Source organism: Cervus elaphus, chromosome 11 (genome assembly GCF_910594005.1).
Source record: "Cervus elaphus chromosome 11, mCerEla1.1, whole genome shotgun sequence".
NCBI lineage: Eukaryota > Metazoa > Chordata > Mammalia > Artiodactyla > Cervidae > Cervus > Cervus elaphus.
This window is the reverse complement of record NC_057825.1, coordinates 100,965,749-100,993,126: the sequence shown is the minus strand read 5'-3', so window position 1 is coordinate 100,993,126 and position 27,378 is coordinate 100,965,749. Positions and strand designations below refer to the sequence as shown.

General features: G+C 48.5%; 1 protein-coding gene across 11 annotated transcripts in view; it reads right to left on the bottom strand.

Moving 5' to 3' along the window:
- Positions 1-27,378, bottom strand: part of ACOXL (acyl-CoA oxidase like) — a 345,680-nt gene that overhangs the window by 255,648 nt on the left and 62,654 nt on the right. For all 11 annotated transcript variants that reach the window (XM_043918764.1, XM_043918767.1, XM_043918771.1 and 8 more), the window contains exon 9: positions 25,077-25,209. In XM_043918764.1, coding sequence (XP_043774699.1) covers positions 25,077-25,209 — 133 coding nt within the window. The remainder of the gene's footprint in view (positions 1-25,076; positions 25,210-27,378) is intronic.

The window sequence follows — 27,378 nt, the reverse complement described above, 5'->3', positions numbered from 1 at the left end:
CATCACCGACTCAATGGACATGGGTTTGAGTAAACTCCAGGAGTTGGTGATGGACAGGGAGGCCTGGCATGCTGCGATTCATGGGGTTGCAAAAACAGTCGCACATGACTGAGCGACTGAACTGAACTGAATGATAAGACAATGTGACTGCCTGAATATTTTGATAATCTTTGAAGTACTGTTTAATTGGTAGCTTTTCCACAGTTAAAAGATAAGCCTTATCTAGAGCAGGGAGAGGAAATAGGACTGGGGAGGGACAAGAATAAAAAAGAAGCAGAGAAAGTTCTTATATGACATCTGTGCTGGTTAAAAGAGGCTGGGAGATAAATCCTTTATGGCGGTGAATTTTGATTTACCATTTTTATTAGTCTTTTCCTGGTTCTGAGTCAAATATGGTTTACAGTCTTCTTTTTATAAATATACTTTTTAAAATTTATTTTATTGAAGTAGAGTTGATTTCCAATGTTAAATTCTGCAGTACAGCAGAGTGATTCAGTTATATGTCAATACATTCTCTTCTTTCTGGCCACGCCACCCAGCATGCAGGGTTCAGACCCTCCCCTCCTGCATTGGGAACATGGAGTCTTAACCACTGGAGTACCAGGGAAGTCCCTACAGTCATTTCAAAGGACAGTTTTGTTAAGAAAGAAACAGTGAATCTTGGAATCGTACAGACCAGCTACAGAATCCCACAGCTCTTTTAAGATGCCCTCAGGGACTCCTCTTGTGGTCCAGCAGCTAAGACTCATGCTCCCAATGCAGGGGGCCCAGGTTTAATCCCTGGTCAGGGAACTTGATCCCACAGGCTTCAATTAAGCCCAGCATAACCAAATAAATAAATATTAAAAAAAAAAAAAAGATGCACTAGGATAGGATGCCTGGAACCTGCATGAAGGTCCCAGAGCTACTGATGGGGGGTGGGAGAGAACAGGCCATTGCACAGTCCTTCTGGAAACCGGGATTAAATGCCACATAGAAAGCACTGCATCTGATTAGGCAGTCCTGAGAAGGTGCTGGAACAGTGTAGAAAGTTCTGTGGGCCTTGTCATGAAACCCCACGTGGAGCAGGCAAACAAGGCCAGTGAGCTGTGTCAAGCGAAAATGAGATTAAATTGCTAGTTGCTCAGTCGTGTCTGACTCTTTGTGACCCCACGGACTACAGCCTGCCAGGCTCCTCCATCCATGGGATTCTCCAGGCAAGAACACTGGATTGGTAGCCATTCTTTTCTCCAGGGGATCTTCCTGACACAGGGATCGAACCTGAGTCTACTGCTTGGCAAGCAGGTTCTTTACCACGGAGCCACCTGGGAAGCCTAATATTTGCATGCACCAGTACATATACACACAGACACACATTTCTACCGCTGTGCACACACCCTCACACACACACAGACACTCTGGCATCTGGAGAGGCCCCTAGAGCCTCTGAGACAAAAGGAAGCTCAGACAATCGACCCTTTTGTGGCTGATCTCAGCAGGGGCCCTGGGGTTGGAGGGCAGGGAGGCCCCAGGGTCAGGCCCCTGACCCAGCCCCGCCTGGGCTGAGGCTCCGGGACACAGAGGTCATCGGAGTTCTGTGCAGCCCCCTGCCCTGGAGAACACCCTCCTCCTCAGGACGCACTGTGGGTATTACCAGGGAGCACTTAACAAACTCCCATTCAGAGTACTTCTTTCATGGTGGTTTAGTCGCTCAGCTGTGTCCAACTCCTGCGACCCCGTGGACTGTAGCCCGCCAGGCTCCTCTGTCCATGGAATTCTCCAGGCAAGAACACTGGAGTGAGTTGCCATTTCCTTCTCCAATACTTCTTTCGAGATTTCCACAATTTGCTAATACCAAAATTCAATCACCTTTTAATGGCCAGGAAAGAGTCTTTTAACTTTTTTTCCCCCCAAATCTCCACCAACAACAAAAACCTTTTTCCTGCTGCTTCAGCCCCCAAAACACTCATTTTTTGGAACAACTGAGCCAGGCAGCTGTTTTGTATCAAGTCTAGGGGTTTCTATACGACCCAGGGAGCTCAGACAACTGGCAGCCCTTCCTGTATTAAAGGGTAATCTGAGAATAATTTGCCATAAAACACCCAGAAGTGCCCCAGCTGTAGCCAGATATGCCCTAGAAAGCACCACTTGCACTGTGCAGACTTTGTAAAATAATCATAATTTTAGAACACACATTTTTTAAAATCCATTTTTGGAAACGATTTTAAAGGAAAGAAGTAGCCGGCACCGTCTGAGAAGGCCACAGGGAACTCCCCTCACAGGTAAGCAGATTGTCTCCAAGCACCTCTTCTCAGCAGCTCGTCAGTAAAGAGTCTGCCTGCAGCGCAGGAGATCGGGTTCCATCCCTGGGTCGGGAAGATGCCCTGGAGGAGGAAATGGCAGCCCACTCCAGTATTCTGCCTGGAGAATCCCGTGGACAGAGGAGCCTGGCGGGCTGCAGTCCGGGGGGTCGCCAAGCGTCGGCAGGACTGAGGGACCCCCACTGTCACTTCCACCTCCTCCCTGACGCCCGCCGGCCCGCGGGCTCCTGTTCACCAGGACTCCGCTGTGTTCCATGCCTACGATGTGCTCTCACATACAGGCTGCCGGGGCAGGTGAGAAGGAAGAGTCCAGTGAGAGCAAGCCTCCAAGCCCCTGCTGCTGAGTGGTGCTCCTTCCTGGATGAATCCAGAGCCTTCCAGACCAGGGGCAGGCTGTGATCAGGACTCAAGTCCCTTCACAAGGCCCACCAGCAACCAGCCATAGACCATACAACAGTGCTCCCCGCTCCTCAGAAACGGAGCTGGACACCAAGGGTTTTATTATGAAAACTCCTGCGTCTGAGACTGATTTGACTATTTTTCAAATACTACGGGAGCCAAACCAAACATGTCAGTGGAATTTGGCCAGGGGGCCACTGATCCGCAACCTTGCTTTCCAGCTTTCCGTGCTGCCAAGCCTCTCCTCGGGTTTTCCAAGCTCCCAATCTGAATCCACAAGTTTGTGACCCAATTGGAAAAAGCCTTCCCATTACACATGACTCTTCCCTCCCTTTCCTATACTTCAGGGGTGGTTTTCCTATAGTTTATTTTCTTTTTTAATTTCAAAAGTCCAAAATTTATAATGTCACAAAATAAACTCAAAGAGAAAAGGCTGTTGTTTATTTTCCTCCTGTATTTTTTTTTTAATGATTCCCTCCACCTTTCCTGGGAAAGACGATAGAAGACCATGAGAAGACTAAGGGCCACAGCATGGACAGAATCCCACAAAAGCAGAGCCACGGTGCACGGGCACCATGGATGGGAACAGGGAGGAAGTAATTCACCAAAACCACTCCACTGGGCTGGGGCTTTCCTGGTGGCTCAGGTGGGAAAGAATCTGCCTGCAGTGCAGAAGACCCAGGTTCCATCTCTGGGTCTGGATGATCCCCTGGAGAAGGGAATGGCCACCCACTCCAGTATTCTTGCCTGCAGAATGCCATGGACAGAGGAGCTGGGTGGGCTGCAGCTCATGAGGTTGCGAAGAGTCAGACACGACTGAGCGACTAACACGTTCATCCCTTCCCTGGCTCTCCTTCCAGCACTGTTCTCCCCTCCTAACAGCCAGGCCCCCACACAGCACCGTCCACGGCTGATCTTTCCTGCAGGCATCACCCCCAGACTTCCAGCTCCTCCATCCCTGACTCTGAAACCCCGCCACACATACCACAACCCACTAGTCCTTGGCTGTGGACGTCCGTCTAGGGCTCTCTTAGTCACTCACTACTTCCTCTGAAAAATTAATTACTGCAGGTCAACTGATGCTCACGGTCAGTCACAGTGAGCTTTGCGGTCCAGTACCCAGCCTTTTCTTGCCTGTTTCCTCATTATAAAATCGTGTCTGACTCTTTGTGACCCTATGGAGTGTAGCCCGCCAGGCTCCTCTGTCCATGGGATTCTCCAGGCAAGAATACTGGAGGAGGTTGCCATGCCCTGGATCTCTCCGACCCAGGAATCGAACATGCATCTCTCATGTCTCCTGCATTGGCATGCCGGTTCTTTAACAGCAGTGCCACCTGGGAAGCCCCCGAAATGGGGACGATGTTACCTATTTCGTGAGGTTGTTTCAGGCAGATTAACGCAGATCTCAGAGAAGAGGAGCAGCGGTGCCCGCACCTCCTGCAAGTTCATGACAAATGCAAACTCTCAGGCCCTGACCCAGGCAGACCCACTGGATTGGAGACTCTGGTGGGGAGTGGGGTGCTGGGCGGGTAGCTATTCCACCAGAGGTCAAGTTTAGGACACACTAAATGAGATGATGTATAGGAAGAACTTAGCAACAGGATTAGCACACATGAATTCTTAGTAACTATGACAATAGTGATGATGATGATGATGCACCTCACAGAAAAAAACTGTTTTTGTCTTATGTCCTCTTAATATCATGCTAACGTCCTACACTCAACTTCAGGGACTATAGTCACCAGCTGGCAGCCCCGGGGTGATATTTGGGGAGATGAGAACTCCTGGTGCTCACAGGTGATCACCTGCTCAGCAGAGAGGTGTTCTTAGCCTGCTGAGATCCACTCTGTGCTGCCCACAAACAAGTTCAGGGCTGGCTTCATGGAGGCCCACGGCAAGGCTCCGTAGGCTGCAGCCCCGCCCCTCCCCCAACCGTGCCTCTCTCGGTCATTTCCATCAAAAGACGGGGGGGTGGGCATCAAGAGAGGGGGAGGAAGAAAAATGCCATCGCACTTTTCATTATTGAGTTTATTTCATGATGTTATCCCTCTTTGTCCTTTTAAACAAACAAAAACTAAAAAAGTTAAAGTCCCACTCAAGTTTAAAAATGGGATATATATATATATATATGTATGTATATATATAATGCAAGGCTCCTTCCAGCTTTGTCAGAAACCTAGTAATTCAGATCTGAAACTTTCAAAACCTGATGTAAAAGACAACTTGCTAAATCAATGGAAATTCACATTGAACCAACATCAAAACGTAGGCGTTGATTGTTTTAACCAACCTAAGAAAACAAGCTGTTTTTAAGCCTCTAAGCCCCACATGAGTGAAAAGGTAAGACGGATGATGCTGCTATTCCTCCCTGTGGTCCCCAGGAACCCGAGCCAGGCACCACCTTTTTGGACTGAAAGTCACACAGCTCTGCTTGGAAAGCTTGGAGATGAGTTTTCACAAGGACTTGCTTTGTCCCCCAGTTCGCACAAATTAGAAACATCTGCGAGTCTTGAGTTGCTGCCTGCCATATCTCCCCCCACCAGCAACAGCACCTGGGCCCCTTCTGCCAGGCGTCTTTCAGGGACTGAGACCCATGAGTCACGGGTGGAGGAACCTGCCCCCACCGCCAGGCTCGGCACCGCCCTCTGCAGAAATCTGAGAGCAGCGGCAGCCCCGCCCCAGGAGACAGGGGGATGGACACTCATGGCCTCAGTGGCGAGGACCCCAGGAGGCCAACGGTCACCCTTGTCCCTGTCAATAAGTAGACGTAATCTACCTACCTGTCACTGCTTACTCATCTTTGTGTGGCTGGGACCTAGAGCTGGATAAACAGGGCTACCAAACCACTGCATGAACCACTTAATCCACTCCAGGCAGTTCTTCTGACACTTGTACCTTGTCAGTGACCCTACTTTTTTTTTTTAAGGTTTTAGGTTTCCACAAAATAATTGATCATTTTGGTTTCTTAGCTTCTCTTGATATGAACAGTTGGCTATTTGATAACATGAAGAAACCACACTCTCTTTTCCTAGAAACCATAACTTGCGTGTAACAGAAACAGGCTTGACGATGGACGTGCATTCTGTGTGCAGCTTATGCCAAAGAACACCTAACTAGGAAAATTCTGGAACTTTGGGTGGCAAATACTACTTAAGTGAAAGCTTGATTATGAAGTCAGAGTTGGCAGGAGGAAGAGACAGAAGAGAAGGAATGTATGTAGACTGAAGTCTTCGTGTGCATCAATAACAAGTTTTTAGGGCATTTTGGGGTGGATTTTGGCCTCTTAAACACAAGAAAATGAAAGGCCGTTCAGAGCCTGTCACTGCAGCTTAGAGACCCCAAAAGAGCTCAGGGACCCACTCTGACTCCCAGATCCTCACCAGACCCAAAAGTAAAACTCCCAGGAAAGGAAATTCCTTTTTAATGTAAGACACAAAAGTACTTTTAAGGAACCCTGTTTCAAAGGAAGAAAACCACTTTTCTTCCTTCCAGCTTTTACCTTCTTTCTCCTCTAATCAAATTCTTACCAAAAAAAAATTCACAAAACTGACAAAAAGCCCTCCACCCAGGCATATGGGATACAGGCGAATGTGAAGCACTCCATAAGTATGACCAGAGCCGTCAGAAGTGCAGTAGGGGGCTTCCCTGAGGGTCCAAAGGTTAAGACTCCGTGCTTTCAAGCGGGGGGCACAGATTCGATCTTTGGTCAGGGAACTAAGATCACGTATGCCTCGTGGTGTGGCCAAAAAATAAAATAAATATTTTTTTTAAATTTAGTAGATTCACTCTAGAAAAAGAGACACTACATTTTTAAAAAGGAAACTCTTAACTATGAGATAATTGTAGATTCACGTGCAGGTATCCAAAATTATATAAAGAAATAACAGAGGAAGCCCCGTGTATCCTTCACCCAGCTGCCTCCAAAGGTGACATCTGGCAAAACTATCACGCAGTATCAGTGAGTATATTGACATCGACCAATACAGTTCAGCAACAGAATGTTTCTGTCACCTTGTGATGCCCTTTTACAAATGCAACCACTTTCTTCCCACACTCATCCCAGTGAAGCCACTGGTAACCATCCATCTGTTCTCTAGTCCTGTAATTTTGTCATTTCAAGAATGTAACAGAAATGGAAGCCTACAGCATGCAACCTGTGGGGCTCTGGCCTTTTCATTCAGGATCGTTCTCTGGAGACTGATCAATGAGCTGGTTGCACTCCTCATTGCAGAGCAGTATTCCACGGCATTGGGCACACAGATGACAGCCTAGTCACCTGTTAAAGGACATCTGTACCACAGCCTAGTCACCTGTTAAAGGACATCTGTACCACAGCCTAGTCACCTGTTAAAGGACATCTGTACCACAGCCTAGTCACCTGTTAAAGGACATCTGAGCGATCCTCAGTTTGGAACTATTACACATAAAGTTACAATGGACATTGCCATGTAGGTAGTATTTGCATGAACCTAAGTTTTCATTTCTCTGGGATAAATGCCCAGGAGTGCAACTGCTGGATTATATGATGGTTTAGTTTCAGAAGAAACTGACAAACTAGTTTCCCAAGCGATTGTCCTGTTTTATAATCCCACCAGAAACGTATGAATGATACTGTTTTTCTGCATCCTTATTAGCTTTTTGGTGTTATCATTTTTTAAAAAAGTTTAAGCCATTCTGCTAGGTATTATTTAGATAGCCACTGTGGTTTCAATTTACATTTCCCTAAATGTCTAATGATGCTGAACATCTTTTCATGTGTTTATCTGCCAACTTCAGAGCCTCCTCAGTGAAACATTTGCCAATTTTCTATTTGGATTGGTTGTTTTTCACTGTTGAGCTTTGAGAACTCTTTACTACTCCTTTGTCAGATATGTGGTTTACAAATATTTTCCCCCAGTCTATAGCTTGTCTTTTCAAACAAGGTCTTTACAAAGCAAAAGTTACTTCTTTTTTATGAAGTCCAACCTATCAACTCTTTCTTTAAGGGATTATGCCTTGGTGTCTATTCTAAAAACTCTTTGTATACTCTTAGACCCCAAAGATTTTCTATTTTTTCTGAAAGTTTTATAAATTTATGCCTTACATTTAAAACCATAATCTATTTTGAGTTAACTGTTGTATAAGGCGTGAGGCACTTTTTTTAATTTTAATTTTATTGGAGTCTAGTTGATTTACTATGTTGTGCTAGTTTGGTGTGTAAAGCAAAGTGGTTCAGTTACACCTAGACGTGTATTTACTCTTTTTTAGATTCTTTTCTCATATAGGTTATCACAGAATATTGGGTAGAGATCCCTGTGCTAACATTTGAGGTGGGGGGTTGTCTGTTGGTTTATAAATGCCCAGTTACTCATTTGTTGAGTTTCTTCCACTGATTTTCTTTTGCACTTTTGTAAAGAATCAGTTGAGTATATTTACTGAGCTTTATTTCTGGGCTGTCTGTGCTGTCCCACTGGTCTGTTTATCTATCTTTCTGCCAAAACCACTAGACTTGATTACTATATGTCTTGAAATTGAGTAGACTGACTCAATCCACCTTACTCTTTTTTTAAAAAAAAAAAGTTTATTCTGCTTCCTTTGCCTTTCCATATAAACTCTAGACTTCTTGTGTATATTCAACAACAACAAAATTTTGCTGGAATTTTGATAGAAATTGCATTAAACCTTTTGATTTTGGAGAAAACTGGCATCAGTATTATCATGTGGAGTCACCCAATCCATAAACATGGTATATAGTTCAACTCATTTAGATCTTTTATTTCTTTCATTGCCATTGTATAATCGCATAATTTTCAGTATACAAGTCCCATACATGTTTGGCAGATTTACTTCTGAGAATTTCTCCTCATTTTTGGGCAAGTGCAAATTATTTTGGGGTCCACATGTTGTTCTTAATATACTGAAGAAAGCTGAGCACCAAAGAATTGATGCTTTTGAACTGTGGTGCTGGAGGAGATTCTTGGGAATCCCTTGGACTGCAAGGAGACCAAACCAGTCAATCCTAAAGGACATCGACCCTAAATATTCATTGGAAGGACTGATGCTAAAGTGGAAGTTCCAATACTTTGGCCATCTGATGTGAAGAGGCAACTCATTTGAAAAGACCCTGGGGCTGGGAAAGATTGAAGGCAAAAGGAGAAGGGGATGACAGAGGGTGAGATGGTTAGATAGCATCACCACCTCAATGAAGATGAGTCTGAGCAAACTCGGGGAGATAGTGAAGGACAGAGAGTCCTGGCGTGCTACAGTCCTTGGGGTTAGAAAGAGTCAGACACAACTTAGTGACTAAACAACAACCAAATATTGTTGCTAATATACAGAAATACAATTTATTTTTGCATGTTTATCTTGTGTACTGGGACTTGCTAAATTCACTTAGCAGGCTTAGGATATTTTTTTGTAGGTTCCTTGGGCTTTCTATCTAGACAAGTATCTTGTCTATATGGAAAGGCTGGTTTTGCTTCTTTTCTCATCCAAATGCATTTTCTTTTCTTGCTTTATTACACTAGCTGGAAGACCCAGAACTATGCTGAGTAACAGCAGTGAAAGCAGGCACACTTGTCTTGTTCCAAATTTTAGGAGAAAAGCACACAGTCAGTCACCATTATATATAATGTTAACTATACAGGGGGTGGGGGGTGTAGATGTTCTTTATCAAGTTGAGGAAGTTCCCTTCCACTTCTACTTTTTTCTGACAGTTTTATCATGAATGGATGTTGAATTTGTCAAATGCTTATTAAAAACACTCATCCTCTTTTTAATTGTCCCCTCTCTTCTCTGTTTAATTTTTTAAAAAAAAATACAAAACAAATGAAAAATCAAGCCCTCCATCCAGGTATATAGAGCATAAGCTGAGATTAGGCTTTCCATAAAACACAATCATAGCTGTTAAGAAGAGACTGCAGTAGGGACGTCCTCAGTGGTCCAGTGGTTAAAACTCTGAGCTTCCACTGCAGGGGCACGGGTCCAACCCCTCGTTAGGGAACTAAGATCTCACACCCCACGGGGCATGGCCCAAAAACAGGTGCGCCGTGGAGCCACCGTGAACCCACTGGAAAGGTGACACAGCAAACTGTTTTTCTCCTTTTGCGCATCCTTTCCCTTTATTTTTTAAAATTTATTTAATTGGAGGCTAATTACTTTACAATATTGTGGTGATTTCTGCCATACACTGACGTGAATCAGCCATGGGTGTACATGTGTTCCCCATCCTGATCCCCCTCCCACCTCCCTCCCCATCCCATCCCTCAGGGCATCCCAGTGCACCAGCCCTGAGCAACTTGTCTCATGCATGGAACCTGGACTGGTGATCTGTTTCACACTTGATAACATACATGTTTCAATGCTATTCTCTCAAAACATCCCACCCTCGCCTTCTCCCGCAGAGTCCAAAAGTCTGTTTTGTACATCTGTGTTTCTTTTGCTGTTTCGCATATAAGCATTGTTACCATCTTTCTAAATTCCATATATATGTGTTAGTATACTGTATTGGTCTTTATCTTTCTGGCTTACTTCACTCTGTATAATGGGCTCCAGTTTCATCCACCTCATTAGAACTGATTCAAATGCCTTCTTTTCAATGGCTGAGTAATATTCCATGGTGTATATGTACCACAGCTTTCTTATCCATTCATCTGCCAATGGACATCTAGGTTGCTTCCATGTCCTGGCTATTATAAACAGTGCTGCGATGAACATTGGGGTGCACGTGTCTCTTTCAGATCTGGTTTCCTCAGTGTGTATGCCCAGGAGTGGGATTGCTGGGTCATATGGCAGTTCTAATTCCAGTTTTTAAGGAATCTCCACACTGTTTTCCATAGCGGCTGTACTAGTTTGCATTCCCACCAACAGTGTCAGAGGGTTCCCTTTTCTCCACACCCTCTCCAGCATTTATTGTTTGTAGACTTTTTGATAGCAGCCATTCTGACCGGCATGAGATGGTAAGAAGGAACCCTGGAAGACTAAATGCCAATAGTTGGATGGGAAGGGTGAGGAAGACATGGATTTTCACTCTCCATCGCTTTATACTCTGTAATTTTTAAGAGATATAATAAGGGGAAAATATGGAAAACAATTACCTTGCAAAACTGCTATGAACCACATACTTTGGCACACCTGGGTGCAAGTTTTCTCTCAGGGCTCTGTCTTTGTCAGTCTGAAACACAGACACTGTGAGAGACACATTATTAAAGTATGTTCTAGCTGCACTCACGGTCACATTGAATAAAAAGAACACAATTTTGAAATAAAGATTCAAGAAAGGGAGTAAAAACATGAGGAAACATCTCATGGAAATAAAGTCTTTCAGCTGGACTCCAGTAGAGTCTCACAACGCTTCCCTTTCACGACTGGAATCTTTAGTCAGTATAATTTAAATAGGGTCACAAAAAGCTGGACAGAGCTGAGCATGTAAGGAGAAGGGTAACTTAAAGGTGGTAACTTCGGGCACTGATGGCAGGGGAGACAGTTCACCTAAATTGGGGGATTGACAGAGACGATGCACACACTCGGCAGAGGGGGAGAAAGACATGACCAGACAAAGTCGCACCTGCTGAAGTGCGACTGTGTGGTCACCGGGACCCGGAGAAGAAATGAAGCAGAAAACACCTTCGCTGGGTTACAGGCTCTGCTGCGACTCCTCGCTGCCTGCTCAGGTGACAGGAGAGATAGTCTGAGTTTTCTCCAAGCTTCCAGGGCAATTCTCAAAGGGGCCTTCTCTTCCTCTGGAGAGAAAAACCCACTTCCCAAGGAGGAATCAGACCAAGCAGTCCTCACGGGGGAGCTGGCGCTTGAGCGAGGCCCCGAGGGACTGGCAGGAGTCAGCGTGGTGATGTGAGGCCATCACGGGGGCCCACAGCATGAGTAACGGCTTGGCAGTGAGGACTGAGTCAGGCAGGAGGTCTGGGCAACAACACACCTGTGGGTGGCGACCACCGAGCACTCTGCAGGCTGAACATGGTGCCAAGCACAGCAGAAACGTCGCCTCTCTAAGCCTTGTGAAAACTCTGAGAAGGACACATAACTATCCCCATCTGGGCGTGGGGAGATGGAGACTCAGAGAGTATGCTACCTTGCCCAAGATCACACAGCCACAAAGTCACTGAATATCCCTGGGGATATTTGGACTGAAGTACTGAGCATCTTTTTTTAGATCAAACAAATAAGTTTCTCTGTTATTTTTTATAAATCATCTGAAGATGGGTGAACGCTGATGTTAGTTTAGTTACTCAACAATGTCCTCAGGGACCAAGCCCTGTAGGTCCATGCTTAGCAACTATCTGCTCATCCTTGTGCTCGTTGCCTCATGGTCACAAAATGGCTGCTACAGCCCCAAGCATCATGCCGTATTGAGAGTCTTAAGTACAATGGAAAACACTGGGAGTGGAGACACCAGAGAGACGCAGAAGGTGTGTCTGACTAAGGTAGACATATTCAGCAATGCTTCTGCAAGGTTCATCTCGGCCTTTGCATAAGAGATATTGGAGGAGAGACACCAAGAAAAAAATTCCCTTTCATGTGCTCTATTTTTGTCCAAAGATGCCTTTCATTCTTTGTTGGTAAGCAACCAGTTTCGTAATGGGCAATTAAATGAAATATCCAGTTTCGTGGGGACTGTGACGTTTCAGGGGCTGTCTGCCTCTCACATCAGACTCCCCTAACTCCTCTCAGCCAGGTGCTCTGAAGCATCTCTAAGTCTTCTGTAATATTCAGCACTCCTCACTCCCTCTCCAATCCTTCAGGCCTTCCTGCTACCAGTTATACTCAGAAAACCAGCCCAGGCCTTCAGTCAACCACAGAAGGAAGCACAAGTAACATCAAAATGAAGAAAACGAATATTTTTTTCAGAATTCTAAGAAAAACTTTCACTGTGGCTGGGGGCCCAAGACATTTCTCCACAAAGATATCAGAGTCGTGTCTAAAGAGGAAGGACATCTGAGCAGCACTGTCTTCTAAAAGCAAAACTTGGGAAACAACATGAACATCCACCAGGAGAGGATTCAGTCATGGTGAATTATTATACATGACCTAAAAGACAGAGAAAAGCTTCTGTGTATTGACTCGGAGAGATCTCCAGTCAGAATTTCACTTCTTGGGACTTCCCTGATGATCCAGTGGCTAAGACTCCGAACTCCCAACGTAGGGGGCACACACTCAATCCCTGGTCGGGGAACTAGATCCCACATGCCACAACTAAGAGTTCTCATGTCACAACTGAAAAAGAGCTCCCATTTCACAATGAAGATGAAGATGCCATGAGCCACAGCTAAGACCCAGCACAGCCAAATAAATTCCTCTAAATGATTTATTTATTTGCCTGCCAATGCAGGAGAAGCAGGTTTGATTCCTGGGTCAGGAGGATCGCCTGGAGGAGGAAATGGCAACCAACTCCAGTATCCTTGTCTGGGAGATCCCATGGACAGAGGAGCCTGGAGGACTACAATTCCTGGGGTCACTAAGAGCCGGACATAACTCAGCAACTAGGCATGCGTGCAACGAGTGAAAAAGAGGATTCATAAGGTGCTATGTGAAGGCAGGCTGTATCAGAGGAAAGGCCATACTTAAACAAAGTCCTCCTCTCCCTTTCAAAAATTCTATTTAATTAAAAAACGGAGTATAGGCAGAGAGTACCCTTCTTATGTTAAGCATCTCTAGGGATCTGAAGCTCAGAATCACACAGAAATACTGACAAAAGTGTCCTTTAATCTCAGACGTATTTCGCAGCAGTGGAAGGATCTCATTTGGTTGATGAGGTGAGTTCTTTTCACAGGCAAGTCCGGAGCGGGGATTGAAACAAAGCCTGGATGGGACGCTAGACACGAGAAAGGGAATCCGGCCCCCAGCGCCTCACACCGTGACAGTTACGTATTCAGGCATGAAAACTGGGCCATCCTTCTTGCCACGCTAATCAGACAAAGAAATGAGATATGCAAATCTTTTTTAAAAGTCGACTCACAACAACATTCTCATCAGGCAAGAAGTTAATAAAGAAAATAGGACCCGATAGAGTCAGCCTGGGGCCAGGGCCCTTCATTCTGACTGCCTGACCTACGATACCCCTGGGAACAAACGTCAAGTTCAAGTGTAGGGCTGTCCCAGAACTCTGGGGACAGACGGGATCCAAGGCTCAGAAAGGCCTTGGCTCAAAGGTCAGAGGTTACCCAAGCAAGAGGCAGGGAAGTTGCCAGCACTCTAAGACGCTGCCTCAAAGTCAAGTCACTGGGGCGTCCCTGGTGGCACAGTGGTTAAGAAACCGCCTGCTGGTGTCAGGGGTGGGGGGTATGGGTCGGATCCCTGGTCAGGGAACTAAGATCCCACATGCCGCAGGGCACCTGAGCACATATGCCGCAACTACTGAGCCCATGCACTACAGCCCAAGCTCAGCAACCAGAACAGCACCGCAGTGAGAAGCCCACACACGGCAACTAGAGAGCAGCCCCTGCTCGCCCCAACTAGAGAGAAGCCCTCGCAGCAGGGAAGACCCAGAGCAGCCAAAACTAAATAAAAGAGAGAAAGAAAACAGAGTCTTTGGCAGGAGGAGTTCAGGGGGGCCCCTCTGGGGTGGGGTGGGCACACCACTGCCCCACTCCCATGAGCTGTTTGCCTTTGCCAAGCTATGTCACGTCCCAGCCTCTGTCTTCTCATCTGTAAAATGGGAATCGCCGCAAAGCTGCCATGCACACTGGTGAGAGAAGGCACTCTGAGAGTCGCCCCGCTGGCCCTCTACGGGCATTCAGTGCCTGGGCCCCTTCCTGGCTCCTGGGCCTCGAGAGCACCCAGATGCTTGTGATGGGCGGGGGCGGTCACAGGGCTGAGCCAGTTCACAGGGCAGCAGCTGGCGCTGCGGGAAGCCCCTGCCCTCCAGGAGCTGACAGCTAACGGGGCAATCGGAGAAGAGACACAGTTAACACCAGGGTTGAGACAAACCGGGTGCTGCATGAGCTCTATACCCAGAAGGCGGCCACAAGCGCCAGAGGTCTCCTGGAGATCTAAAAGAGCAGCTGAGCAGGGAAGGGAGAACCTGGAAAGGTCAAGGGCAGAGAAGCGGTCCGTGCGGACCTGGGAGGCGGCAGCAGGTCAACTGCGGGACACTGAGATCACTTTCTCTCCCTCAGAAAGAATTCCCTAAACCCGGCCCCTCTGCAGTCCGGGGCCAGGGCTGCTCTCCAAGCTTTAAACCCATCACACAACCGCCTTTAGAAACCATCCTCAGACCTGTGGTCGTACACCCAGAACAGCACTACCATCACACCGACAGTGTGTTGTCAGCCCCATGAGACTCACCCATGAGCGATCTGCAAGGGTGAGCTGGGGAGCGAATGAGCGCTGCAGGAAACAAAAACAGTCTCTGCCCGGATACATGCATGCCTGGACTGCAAGCACCCTGGTGGGGCAGGTCCCAAAGTCATACAACAAAGATCTGGATACACACATAAGAAATGGAGAAAGCTCACTTTTGTTGCTTTAAGATGCAGATCAGAGTTCCCATATCCATAATACATCTACAACACCGCATCTGATCTCCATAGAGCCGTCATTTGGACCGATTTATTCTGCACTAAAGACAGCTTCCCTTCACCACGATATTCATCCATCCATCCATCCACCAAGTGTCTAACAAAGTCCAAAGCAGACAAGAGTGACCACGAAGACATAGGTCCTAATTAATCTCTGGAGGCGGACATTCCCGATGACCAGCCTGAAACTTTGAGGACCCTAGACAAGACCTACTTGCCCACGTCATGGCGAACAGAAGGGGAAGAAGTGGAAGCAGTGAGAGACTTCATTTCCTGGGCTCCAAAGTCACTGCAGACGGTGACTGCAGACATGAAATTAAAAGACTCTTGCTCCTTGGAAGGAAAGCTATGACAAACCTAGACAGCATATTAAAAAGCAGAGACATTATTTTGCCGATAAAGGTCCATATAGTCTAAGCTAACGTTTTTCCAGTAGTCATGTATGGATGTGATATTTGGACCATAAAGAAGGCTGAGCACTGAAGAGTTGATGCTTTCAAACTGTGGTGTTGGAGAAGACTCTTGAGAGTCCCTTGGCCTGCAAGAAGATCAAACTAGTCAATGCTAAAGGAAATCAACCCTGAATATTCATTAGAAGGACTGATGTTGAAGCTGAAGCTCCAATACTTTGGCCACCTGATGCAAAGAGCCAGCTCACTGGAAAAGACCCTGATGCTGGGAAAGGTTGAAGGGAAAAGGAGAAAGGGGCAACAGAGGATGAGACGGCTAGATAGCATCATTGACTCATGGACAGGAATTTGAGCAAACTCCTGGAGATGGTGAAGGACAGAGGAGTCCTATGGTGCACTCCATGGTATTGCAAAGAGTCAGGCATGCTTAACAACTGAACAACAACAACAAAAGGAAGTGTGAACACCTCTGGCTTGTTCAATTTCACTGTGGCAGACAGAAACATTCAGAAATCATTCTGCTGGACTGACCTCAGAGTTGAACACACTCAGTGAACAAAGGCACATGATAAACAGACCTTCTCCCCATAAAAGGACCTTCAGTATAAAGTCTGGGGCAGGCCATCCCCCCTCCCTGCTCCTGCTCCCAGGACACAACTGCTGAGAACCACAGTGACACAGGGCTATCAGGCAAAGATGGCGGCGCCACTGACAAAGTCAGGGCCCAGCTCACCGGGGGGAAGGAAGCCTGAATTCTGGCCCCATGGCTGACCATTCAGAATCTGCCAAACCCAAGTTTGGGTGGATTCTCCATGTTTTTCAAAGTAGACAATGAATTATTTTGCATCTTTGGTTTGGTTTGGCCTGGTTTGGTTTACCAAAGCAAATTTAACTGTGAACCAAAGTGGTCCAAAGATGACAGGGAGCACAGTCTAAGCTAAACTCGAAGAACCTGTTGCTTGAGGGTGACTAAGCAGCCCAGTGAGTCAGGGCGGGACCCCAGCACCAGACTGCTGCAGCAGGAGGCCCAGAAAACCCCGGACAAGCTGGCACCTCTTTCTCTACCTCAGTTTTCTCAACTGGAAAATGGGAATCACAACAGTATCCATCTTGCAGGACTGCTGTTTCAATTAAAAAAAAAAAACAAACAACAATGACGGGGCTTCCCTGGTGGCTCAGAGGCAACGTTTCCACCTGCCAGTGCAGGAGACACTCGTTTGATCCCTGGTCAGGGTAAACCCCACATACTGCAGGGACAGCTGAGCCCATGTGCCAGAACTACTGAGCCTGTGCCCTGGAGGCTGGGAGCTGCCACTGCTGAGCCCAGACGTTCTAGAGCCTGCGCTCGGCAAAAAGAGAGTCCCTAGAGAGTGACCTCGGAGAAGGCAATGGCACCCCACTCCAGTACTCTTGCCTGGAAAATCCCATGGACGGAGGAGCCTGGTAGGCTGCAGTCCATGGGGTCGAGAAGAGTCAGACATGACTGAGCGACTTCACTTTCACTTTTCACTTTCATGCATTGGAGAAGGAAATGGCAACCCACTCCAGTGTTCTAGCCTGGAGAATCCCAGGGATGGGGTCGCACAGAGTCGGACACGACTGAAGTGACTTAGCAGCAGTAGCAGAGAGTGGCCTGCCCGTGCTCTCCACAGCTAGAGGAAAGCCCACTCAGTAATGAAGACCCAACATAGCCATATAAATACAGAAATAAAGTTAGTTTTAAAAAGATGTATAAAAGGCTCAGAATATGTCCCTCAAACAGGGAGGCCCTGGATGGACTCCTCAGCTGGGACAAGGGCATGGAGTGATGGAACATGGTGTGAGGCGGAGGCATGAAGTCCAATACCGGGGCCTGTGCCACAGGGGGCATCAAGTTTCAGGTGGAAAATGTCCTAAGGACAGCAAACCGTCCATCCATCATCCACGTCTGACCTTCCAGCACAGACAGTACTCCCCAGAGGCGGACAACAGCGCTTTCCTGGAGAGATGAAGCTCCCTGCAGCTGCGGCCTGGGCATCCTTTCTACCTGTCCCAGGTGAGCAGGCTGCTGCTGAAACCGAGGCAGGCAAGCCCCTCTCAAGTAGGACCCAGGCCCAGAGCAACCTGGATCGGTCTGCACTGACAACAGCATCCCTGTTCCCTCACAATTCCCTCGGCCACACCCAGGGTTTGAGGAGACTGGGGTTGCCCACAAGGTTGAATCAGCCTCTGACGACTTAGTTGAAGGGAGCTCTGTTCCTTGAAGGCCTCCCTAGTGGCTCAGTGGTAAAGAATGTAGAAGATGCGTGTTGGATCCCTGGGCCGGGAAGGTCCCCTGGAGGAGGAAATGGGAACCCACTCCAATATTCCTGCCTAGAAAGTCCCATGGACAGAGGAGCCTGGCAGGCTACAGTCCACGCAGTTGCAAGAGTTGGACACGACTGAGTGACTAAACCACTATACACGCATAGTTTTACATATATATTATATATATATATATATATATATACACACACACACACATATACATAACAGCAACTAACACTGTAAACAAACACTGTAAATCAACTATACTTCAATTTTTAAAAATATATTAAAAAAGGTAACTCCACATCCTATTTATAGTCTTGATCTTGGGCCCAACGATTATTAGGCTGATGAATTCCAATTCTCCTTATATTGACCACTTTGTAAAAAGCAACACTCACAACCGATAGGAAGCTAAACTAATGAGAACAAAAAAATCCCAGCCAATTCTTAAACAGAAAAGTAAACAAAATGTAAAGGGGAGACACCAGCAAATCATTATTGGTATTTGTCGCCCTCTGGTGGTCAGCCTCAAGAAGCGTCTACATCAGAAAATCCTGGAAACTATTTTACAGATAATCCCTCTACTGATCATTCAGGCCAAAACTCTCATCCCATGGGATTTCCCCAGCATTTGAGCAAGTTCTGCTACTCTGCTCCCCACGCCGTGTGTGTGTGTGAGTGGTGTGAGGATGCTAAAGAAAGAATAACTCCAACCTGTGTAGAACAAGATGAGCTTACAACCCTGTTCCCTCGGGACACACACAGTGCATCTAAAAAGACAGACAACTGACATGGAGGAGCCCCTGTCTCCATCTCTCCAGTACCACTGTCTGTGTGAAGAGACGACTGGCCATGCTAGGACAGGGTCGGGACTTCCCCAGTGGCCCAGGGGCTAGGACTCCACACTCCCAGTGAAGGGGGCCCGGGTTTGATTCCTGGCCAGTGAGCTAGAGGGGCCTCCCCAGTGGCTCAGCAGTAAAGAACTCGTCTGCAAGGCAGGAGATTTGGGTTCGATCCCTGGGTTGGGAAGATCCCCTGGAGAAGGAAATGGCAACTCACTCCAGCATGCTTGCCTGGAGAATCCCATGGACAGGGGGCCTGGCGGGCTACAGCCTGTGGGGTCACAACTGAGCATGCATGCAGGGAGCTAGATCCCACGAGCTGCAACTAAGACCCAGAGCAGCCAAATAAATAAATAATGTTTGTTTAAGCGCCAAGAGAATAAACATCCAGCAACTTCGGCTCACCAGTTCCAACAGAACACACATTTGTGGGTAGCACATATCTTCAAGACATTACTCCAGGGAACCCATTTCCTCCTCTCTATTCCACCCTCTTTATGCCACACTGTTTGAGGGGGCAGAGGTCTCACCATGCTCATTGTTACAGTGCTTCCACCTCCTTCCAAATATAGTCATTTCAGTCCCTACCCTGAAGCTCTTAGACTCACAGGGCCCTACAGAGATGCCCTTTATTCGAGCCTACGCTGGAAGAGAGCTGGCTCTGCAGTAGGCTGTATGCTTCTGGCCTCTCCCAACACACCCCTGCCTGGGGAGGTTTCTCTAATATGTGATGTCCATTCAGTGAGTGGCTGCTTTTATTGAGAATATTCCACAGCTCCCATTAACTACTAAATCATAGAGGAACTGATCATCACTGTGTTCAGAGTCTTTGTAGTAGAATGGGTGAGTTGGAGGATGGATGGATGAGCAGACGTTCGTGCATGCTAAGTCACTTCAGTCGTGTCCAACTCTTTACAACCCCATGGACTGTAGCCCACCAGGCTCCTCTGTCCATGGGGATTCTCCAGGTAAGAATACTGGAGTGGCTTGCCATGCCCTCCTCTAGGGGATCTTCCCGACCCAGGGACTAAACTCGCGTCTCGTGTCTCCTGCATTGGCAGGTGGATTCTTTACCACTAGCACCACCTTCCTTCCTTCTTTCTCCCTGTCTCCCTTCCTTCCTTCCACCCATGTGTGTACTCAAACATATACCTGTCCACCAACACTCTCGTACATTCACCTGTCCATTCATCTGTCTGTTCTTCATTTATCCACCCACCCACCCGTCCATTCATCCATTCCTCCATCCTCCCACCCATCCACTTTTTACCTCCCAACCTTTCACTCATCTGGGCTTTCCAGGTGGTGGAATTAAACAGACAAAAATCTGATAGCTTCATAGTGGTAATTGTAAGTGTTGGTCACTCAGTCATGTCTGACTCTCTGCAACCCCATGGACTATAGCCCATCAGGCTCCTCTGTCCATGGAGATTCTCCAGCAAGAATACTCCAGCCATGCCCTCCTCCAGAGGATTTTCCTGACCCAGGGACTGAACCCAGGTCTCCTGCATTGCAAGCAGATTCTTTACCATCTGAATGGCAGCCACAGAAACTAAAATTATGAATGTAAGAGGACTGAGCGAGCCTCACCACAGGGAAGGGAGTCACAACATCTGGCTGGAGGCCAACAGACCGATAGGGTGTCAGTTACACTCTGAAACCAGCTCCCCAGCCCTGGCCGTGACTGCCGCACACCGCACGGCGCTGCAGGGCTGGATGCAGGAACCAGACACTGGGGAAGAGGACCCGATGTCGGGGATATTTCTGGGGATGGCTTCCCTGGCAGTTCAGCTGCTAAAGAATCCACCTGCAATGCAGGAGACCCCAGTTCAATTCTGGGGTTGGCAAGATAACCTGGAGAAGGGATAGGCTACCCACTCCAGTATTCTTGGGCTTACCTGGTGGCTCAGACGGTAAAGAATCTGCCTGCACTGTTGGAGACCTGGCTTCAATCCCTGGGTTGGGAAGATTCCCCTGGAGGAGGGCATGGCAACTCACTCCGGTATTCTTGCCTGGAGTATCCCCATGGACAGAGGAGCCTGGCGGGCTACCGTCCATGGGGTCACAAAGAGCTGGACATGACTGAGCACATACATCAGAGCCAGGGGGAAGCGAACACCCCACGACCAGACCAGGGAGCAGCAGGAGCACAAAGCCTGCTCTGCGTGCTCACCTAAGTGACGGCACCACCTCACCCCCATGGTTCAACAGCCACCTCCATCTCAGAAGGACACTCAGCTGCCCCCAACCTCCTCCTCTTTGCTGTTCTAATTCCCCCATGAACCATCAGAAGGTCTTGGAAAGGTCGTTCGAGGACGCAAGGTCCCAAACTCCCATCAGCAGAGGAGAGGGACTCTTGAAAGGCTTCCCTGGTGGCCCCGTGATAAAGACCAGAAGGAGACCACGCAGGAGACTCAGGTTCAATCCTGGGATCAGTAAGATCCCCGGAGAAGGAAATGACAGCCCACTCCAGTGTTCTTGCCTGGGAAATCCCACGGACAGAAGAGCCTGGCAGGCTATAGTCCATGGGGTTGCAAAGAGTTGGACGTGACTAGCAGACTAAACAACAACTCCTTGAACAAGAACCACCAAAATCAAAGGCAGCAGAGTGGATGCCCACCTCAGATAGATTCTTTACCTCCTCAGTTTCCCTGTATGTAAAGTGAGGAGATGGATGGAGTCCTCTCAGAGTCTTCTGAGGAGAAATGAGTTAATACCTGTGAAGCACGTATCATGGGCATGGCTTATAGTAAGCGAGGGGTTTGGAGGGCATTGCTTTTTATTTATTTGGCGTGCCAGGTCCTAGCTGTGGCACATGGGATCTTTGATCTTCACTGCAGCATGCGAACTCTTAGTCATGTGGGATCTAGTTCCCCAACCAGAGATCAAACCCAGCCCCCTGCACTGGGAGTGCCGGAGACCTAGCCACTGGACCACCAAAGAAGTCCCAAACCCGTCTGTTCTGGGCAGCCATTCTCCAAGTCTGGTTCTGGACCAGTAACCGCAGCATCACCCGGGGCCTTGGTGGAAATGCAGATTCTCTGGCCCCATCCCGGAGCTGCTGCACCAGGAACCCTGAGGGTGGGCCCCAGCTGCAGAGTAACACCTACTTAAAGGACGACGGAGACTCTTTTGAAAGTGGGGACCTGCTTGTCTTATGCTAAAATATTGTTGTTGTTGCCAAGTCTGACTCTTCACAACCCCATAGACTGCAGCACAATAGGTTTCCCTGTCCTTCTTCCAGAGTTTGCCCAAGTTCATGCCCATTGCATCAGGGATGCCATCCAACCATCTCATCCTAAAATGCTAAAATATTACTTCCCTGCAAAATCAACCCAAAACTCTGAGCTGGATCTCATGTGTGTTTCTCACTCCTCCTTCTGCCTCCCAACTCACAGTGACTCTCCCTAGATCCCTTCCTCCTTCAGAAAAGGCTCCCAGCATGCCCCTCTACTTCAGCTGCAGAATTCAATCAATGTGCTCTCCCCAATCCCTCCCTGCCCAATGTCTTAGCTTCCTTTTCCTCCTGTCCCTGCTAATAATTTAATCGGACATGGCATCTGAGGGCACAAAGGACAGCATGGCTATTACAGCAAGACTTTAACAGAAAATCTGAAAGGGCTGAGAAATGCGACGAAAATGAGAGACAGCCATGGTGGGGGGAAGACATCTGGGCAGAGTTTTAAAGCAGCAGGCATGCCTGGCCTTGAGCAAACAGGGAGCTGTGGGCACAGTTTTCTGACACAGGCAGAACGTGCATCAGAGAAAGGGACCCATTCTCTACTCATCAGCGAGTGCAGGGCAAGCAGGGCCGTCTGGGGTTTCCCCTGAGATAGCATCTGTCCCGTGTGTGAGCCGTGAGAGAGGAGGAGCTGCCGAGAGAGGTGGGGTCATTCTCATCCAAGAGGCTCGCGATGAGACCACAACGGCCCAGGGCCATCAGGGGCAACACACCAGCAGCATCTGGGCCACTCGGGCCTAAGCCCATCCAGCTCTGCAATGGGCCCCCGCCCACCTGGAGAACCGGCCTCCCGCACAGAGCAGGCGCCGGCTCATCACCGCTGGGTCACATCCCTGCACACACATCCTCACTCAGGCTGCACTGTGACCAGAAGGCCCACTTTACAGATGAAGAAAGCGAGCTTTAAAGAAGGCTACCAGGACTTCCCTGGTGGCTCATGGTTAAGAATCCACCTGCCATTGCAAGAGACTCAGGTTTGACCCCTGATCTGGGAAGATCCCACATGCCACCGAGCAACTAAGCCCATGCCCCACAACTCCGTGGCATGCGGGATCTTCCCAGCCAGCGCTCTAGAGGCAAGGAGCCTACTCAGGCAACTACTGAAGCCTGCTTGCCTAGAGCCGATGCTCAGAAACAAGAGAAGCCACTGCAGTGAAAATCCCATACACCACAACTAGAGGAAGCCTATATGCAGCAACAGAGACCCGGTGCAGCCAAAACATAATAGATACAACAAAATTAATTTTAAAAATTTGTTTAAGTCGATTCTCTCCCAAAAGCACCCCTCCAGTTCCCCATCTCCACCACCCAATGCCAGCCACCCTGCGAGTCCGCCACTGGCCTGGGTGAGCTGACCGGCCCCTGGCAGTAGAGACATCCTTCCCACGGCATCACCCACTCCAGCACGGGGCTTCACACCTTTACAGCCACGAGCCAGTGTGTGGCTTTGGTATTGACCGGCATGCCCCTCCGAGGGGCCCAGAGGCCACTGTGCAGAGTCCCGGAGGGGCTTGCATGCAGACACACCGGCTGTCACAGCACCGGGGGACCCTGAGCAGATTTCTGCCCCATCTTCTCTACGGTGCAGTTCTAGGCGTCTCTGCTTTCTCAGCTTTTGCCTTCTGGAGTCTGAGAAATGGCTGAAATGCGTCTATCCCAGACGCGGGAGGAGTATTTATCTATTTACATCTGACAGCACTGGCTCTTTGTCGCTGAGTGCAGGCCTTCTCCAGCTGCAGTGGCTGGCGGCTCCTCTCCAGTTGTGGTGCGAGAGCCTCTCCTGCAGCGGCTTCTCTTGCTGCGGGCACCGGCTCCGGGGCGCAGGGCCGTCGGCAGCTGTGGCTCCCGCACTCTAGGCTAGATCGCTGCAGCGCCGGGGGCTTGGCTGCCTCGAGGCATGTGGGATCTTCCCGGACCAGGGATCCAATCCAGGTCTCCTGCACCGGCAGATTGAGTCTTTACCACTTGACCACCAGGAGAAGTACCGGGTTGGCCAAAGGGTCTTTCAGGTTTTTCTGTAACATCGTACAGAATGAACTTCTTGGCCAGCCCAATATGTCCCTCTGCGCTCTGCTGCTGAACCAGCGCCTTGGAGGCACTCCTGGGCCCACATCCTGAGGGTCTCCTGGAGCCTCACCAACTCAGCTGGTTCGGCGGAGACCCGCCGGGCCACCCCAGCCCTGGGTCTTCAGAACTGAACACGCACCTCGCCCACTTTAAAGAGCCGGCGAGAAGAAGCACAGAAGTAGCACCACAAGCAGGCGCAGCCGCACCCCCGCGGGGAAGAGCACCTCGGGGGGCCGAGCGTGGCCAGGCGGGCTTGTGAGCCGCACAGACCGGCAGGAGGGAGGAAGGGAGGCTTTTCCTGCCATTCCTGACGCCAGGTCTGGGGCCAGGTGAGCGGAACGCATCCCTTCTCAGTGGAGAAGCCGGGTACCAGCCACACATGGATACTCACTGGTCTCTCAATTCTCCCTCCAGCTCCCCCCTGCTCAGTGGAGCCTGAGAGATGCCAAGATTGGGAAGGAAGCAGAGAGCAGGCAGTGCTGCACTCGGAAGGGGAGGCAGCTTGCAGAGCTCTTCTCTCCTGGCTGCTTTTTCCAAGTCAAAATATAGCAGGGGTGGGGAAAGGGGAGGGAGAATTGGCTGCTGGAGGTCTGACCTCATGGACTCCTGCCTGTGATGGTGACAGTCACATGCCAAACAGACGTGAGAGCATCAACACTCCCTGATGAATTCAGCCAAGACACGCAGGCTTTTATCCACTAGTCAGCTCTTAGCTGCTTTTCCAGAAGATGTGCTCCTTCTGAAGGACCTGTTCTCCAGGGGCCCACCGTTAGTGGCCCTGCTGCTGTAAGGCCCAGGCTCCACCCACCGTAATCCGCAGCACACATGTGGATGCAGAGGGATGGTAAGAAGGCTGCAGAAAGTTCCCTGTGTAGCGCTAACTGGCACTCACTAGCCTCTAACCAGCAACCCGAGCCAGCTTGCACCCAGTGTGGCTCAAGAAGCTCAGCTCCTGACGTGGTTACCCACCTCTGGAACACGCGGAGAATAAACATTGAGGGAAATTAGCCAGTTACCTTCATGGAGCCCATAGCTTGGAAAGTCACAGCCAGTCTGGAAGGGGTCAGCGCCGCCAACATGGCATTGAATCGTGCACTCTTGTCCTTAATGGGGGAGTGGTACTGCCCATCCGGAGCCACGGAACCAAACCTGCGGTGGGGCGGAGGGGGTGGAGAAGAGAGGTGGAGTGAATGTAGGAGGAGGAAACCACGTCTGGAAATGAAGGCAGGTGGCTCCCACAAGCACACGCAGGGAAGTCACACAGGGTTCCCCATCCTGGAACCTCCCTCCCAAGACAGCAGAGTCGGGGGCAGGACAAGTGCCTCCCCAGGAGATGCTGAGAAAGGCTTAAGTCATGGAAAGTAAGAGCTGATATCCTGCCACCACCATTCTGCGACTCAGCGGTGGCCCCAGACAAAGAGAGGCATGAGGACCACCATCATTAACCCAACCCTGAGCCTGGCAGTCAACCCACATTTTTGTTGTTGAAATATAAATCAATATACCATAAAAGTCATCCTTTTAAACTGTTCAATGGTCTTTAGTATAGTCCCAAAGTTGTACAACCATGACTACTATCCGGTTCCTAAACACTCCATCACCCCAAAAGAAACCCCGCACGGTTAGCACTCACATCCCAGATTCCCTACCCCTTAGGGCCTGGCAGCTATCCACCTACTTTCTAACTCTCTGGATTTGTCTAACTCTGGACCTTTCACGTAAGCACTGTTACACAACGTGCGGTCTTTGTGTCTGGCCTCTTTCACCTGACACCCTTTTTTCAAGGTTCGCACACATTTTCACATGTATCGGTTGCTGTATCGGTTCACCAACTGAGCAACAGATCTGTGTCTGACTCTTTGTGACCCCAGGGACTGCAGCACTCCAGGCCTCTCTCTCCCTCACCACCTCCCGGAGTTTGCCCAAGTTCATGCACCTGTATCAGTACTTCATTCCTTTCATGGCCAAGTAACATACCACTGTATGGGGATACCTTAGGTTGCTTATGCACCCGTCAGCGGATGGATATGTGTCTTGTTGCCACTCTTTGGGCTGTTATGAACAGCTGTTGTGAACATCTGTATACAAGTTTTTCCGTGGCTATATTTTCAGTTCTCTTGTGGACAATGTTTTCATACAGACCAAGGAGTAGAATTGATAAGTGCTATGAAGACATTGAACTTTTAAAATTTTACTTTCTTATTTATTTTTGGCCGCACTGGGTCTTCACGTAGGCTGCTACACACAGGCTCCCTCTAGCTGAGACGGGCAGGGCTCCTCTGGCTGCGGTACACAGGCTTCTCACTGCAGTGGCTTCTCCTGTTGCAGACAACAGGGTCGAGAGCGAGGGCTCGGCAGTGTGGCACATGGGCTCCACTGCCCTGTGGCATGTGGGATCTTCCCGGACCAAGGATCGAACCCGTGTCCCCTGAATTGGCAGGCAGATTCTTTACCACTGGACCACCAGGGAAGTCCGACTTTAAACATTCGAAGAGCTGACAAGCTCTTTTCCAAATTGACAACACCAGTTTACATCCCCACCAGCAAAAGATGAGGGCTCAAATTTCTCTAAATCGTTGCCAACGCTTGTTATCATCTGTCTCCTTTATTATAGCCATGAAGTGAGTGCAAAATGGTACTTCATTACGGTTTTTTAATTGGCATTTCCTTACTGACATTGATGTTGAACATCTTTACATGTACTTATTAGCCATCTTCTATATCTTCTTTGGATAAATGTCTATTCCTATTTTTGCCCATTTTTTAGTTGGGTCATTTGTCTTTTTACTGTTGAGCTTTAATGTAGTTCCTTTTATAGTCTGGATATTAGGTTCTTATATGTGATTCACAAATATTTTCTCCCATTCTGTGGAGTGTCTTTTCACTTTCTTCATAGTGTCCTCTGCTGCACAAGTTTTTCAAATTTGGATGAAGTCCAACTTATCTATTTTTGCTTTGGTTCTTTGCGCTTTTGCTGTCACGTCTCATAAATCATTGCCTAAACAAGGTCACAAAGATTTACACCTATGTTTTCTCTTATCAGTTTTACAGTTTTAGCTCTTAGATTTAGAGCTGTGATCCATCTTCTGTTAATTTCTGTACATCATATGCGGTAAAGGTCCAAGTTCATGTATTTGCATATGGATATCCAGTTGTTGTGGCACCATTTGTTGAGAAGAGATTTCTTTCCCCATTAAATTATCACCCTTGCTGAATACCAACTGGCCATAAATACTAGAATTTATCTCTAGATCCTCTATTCTATTCCATTCTCCATACGTCTAGCTTTATGCCAATACCACAGCGACCTAATAATGG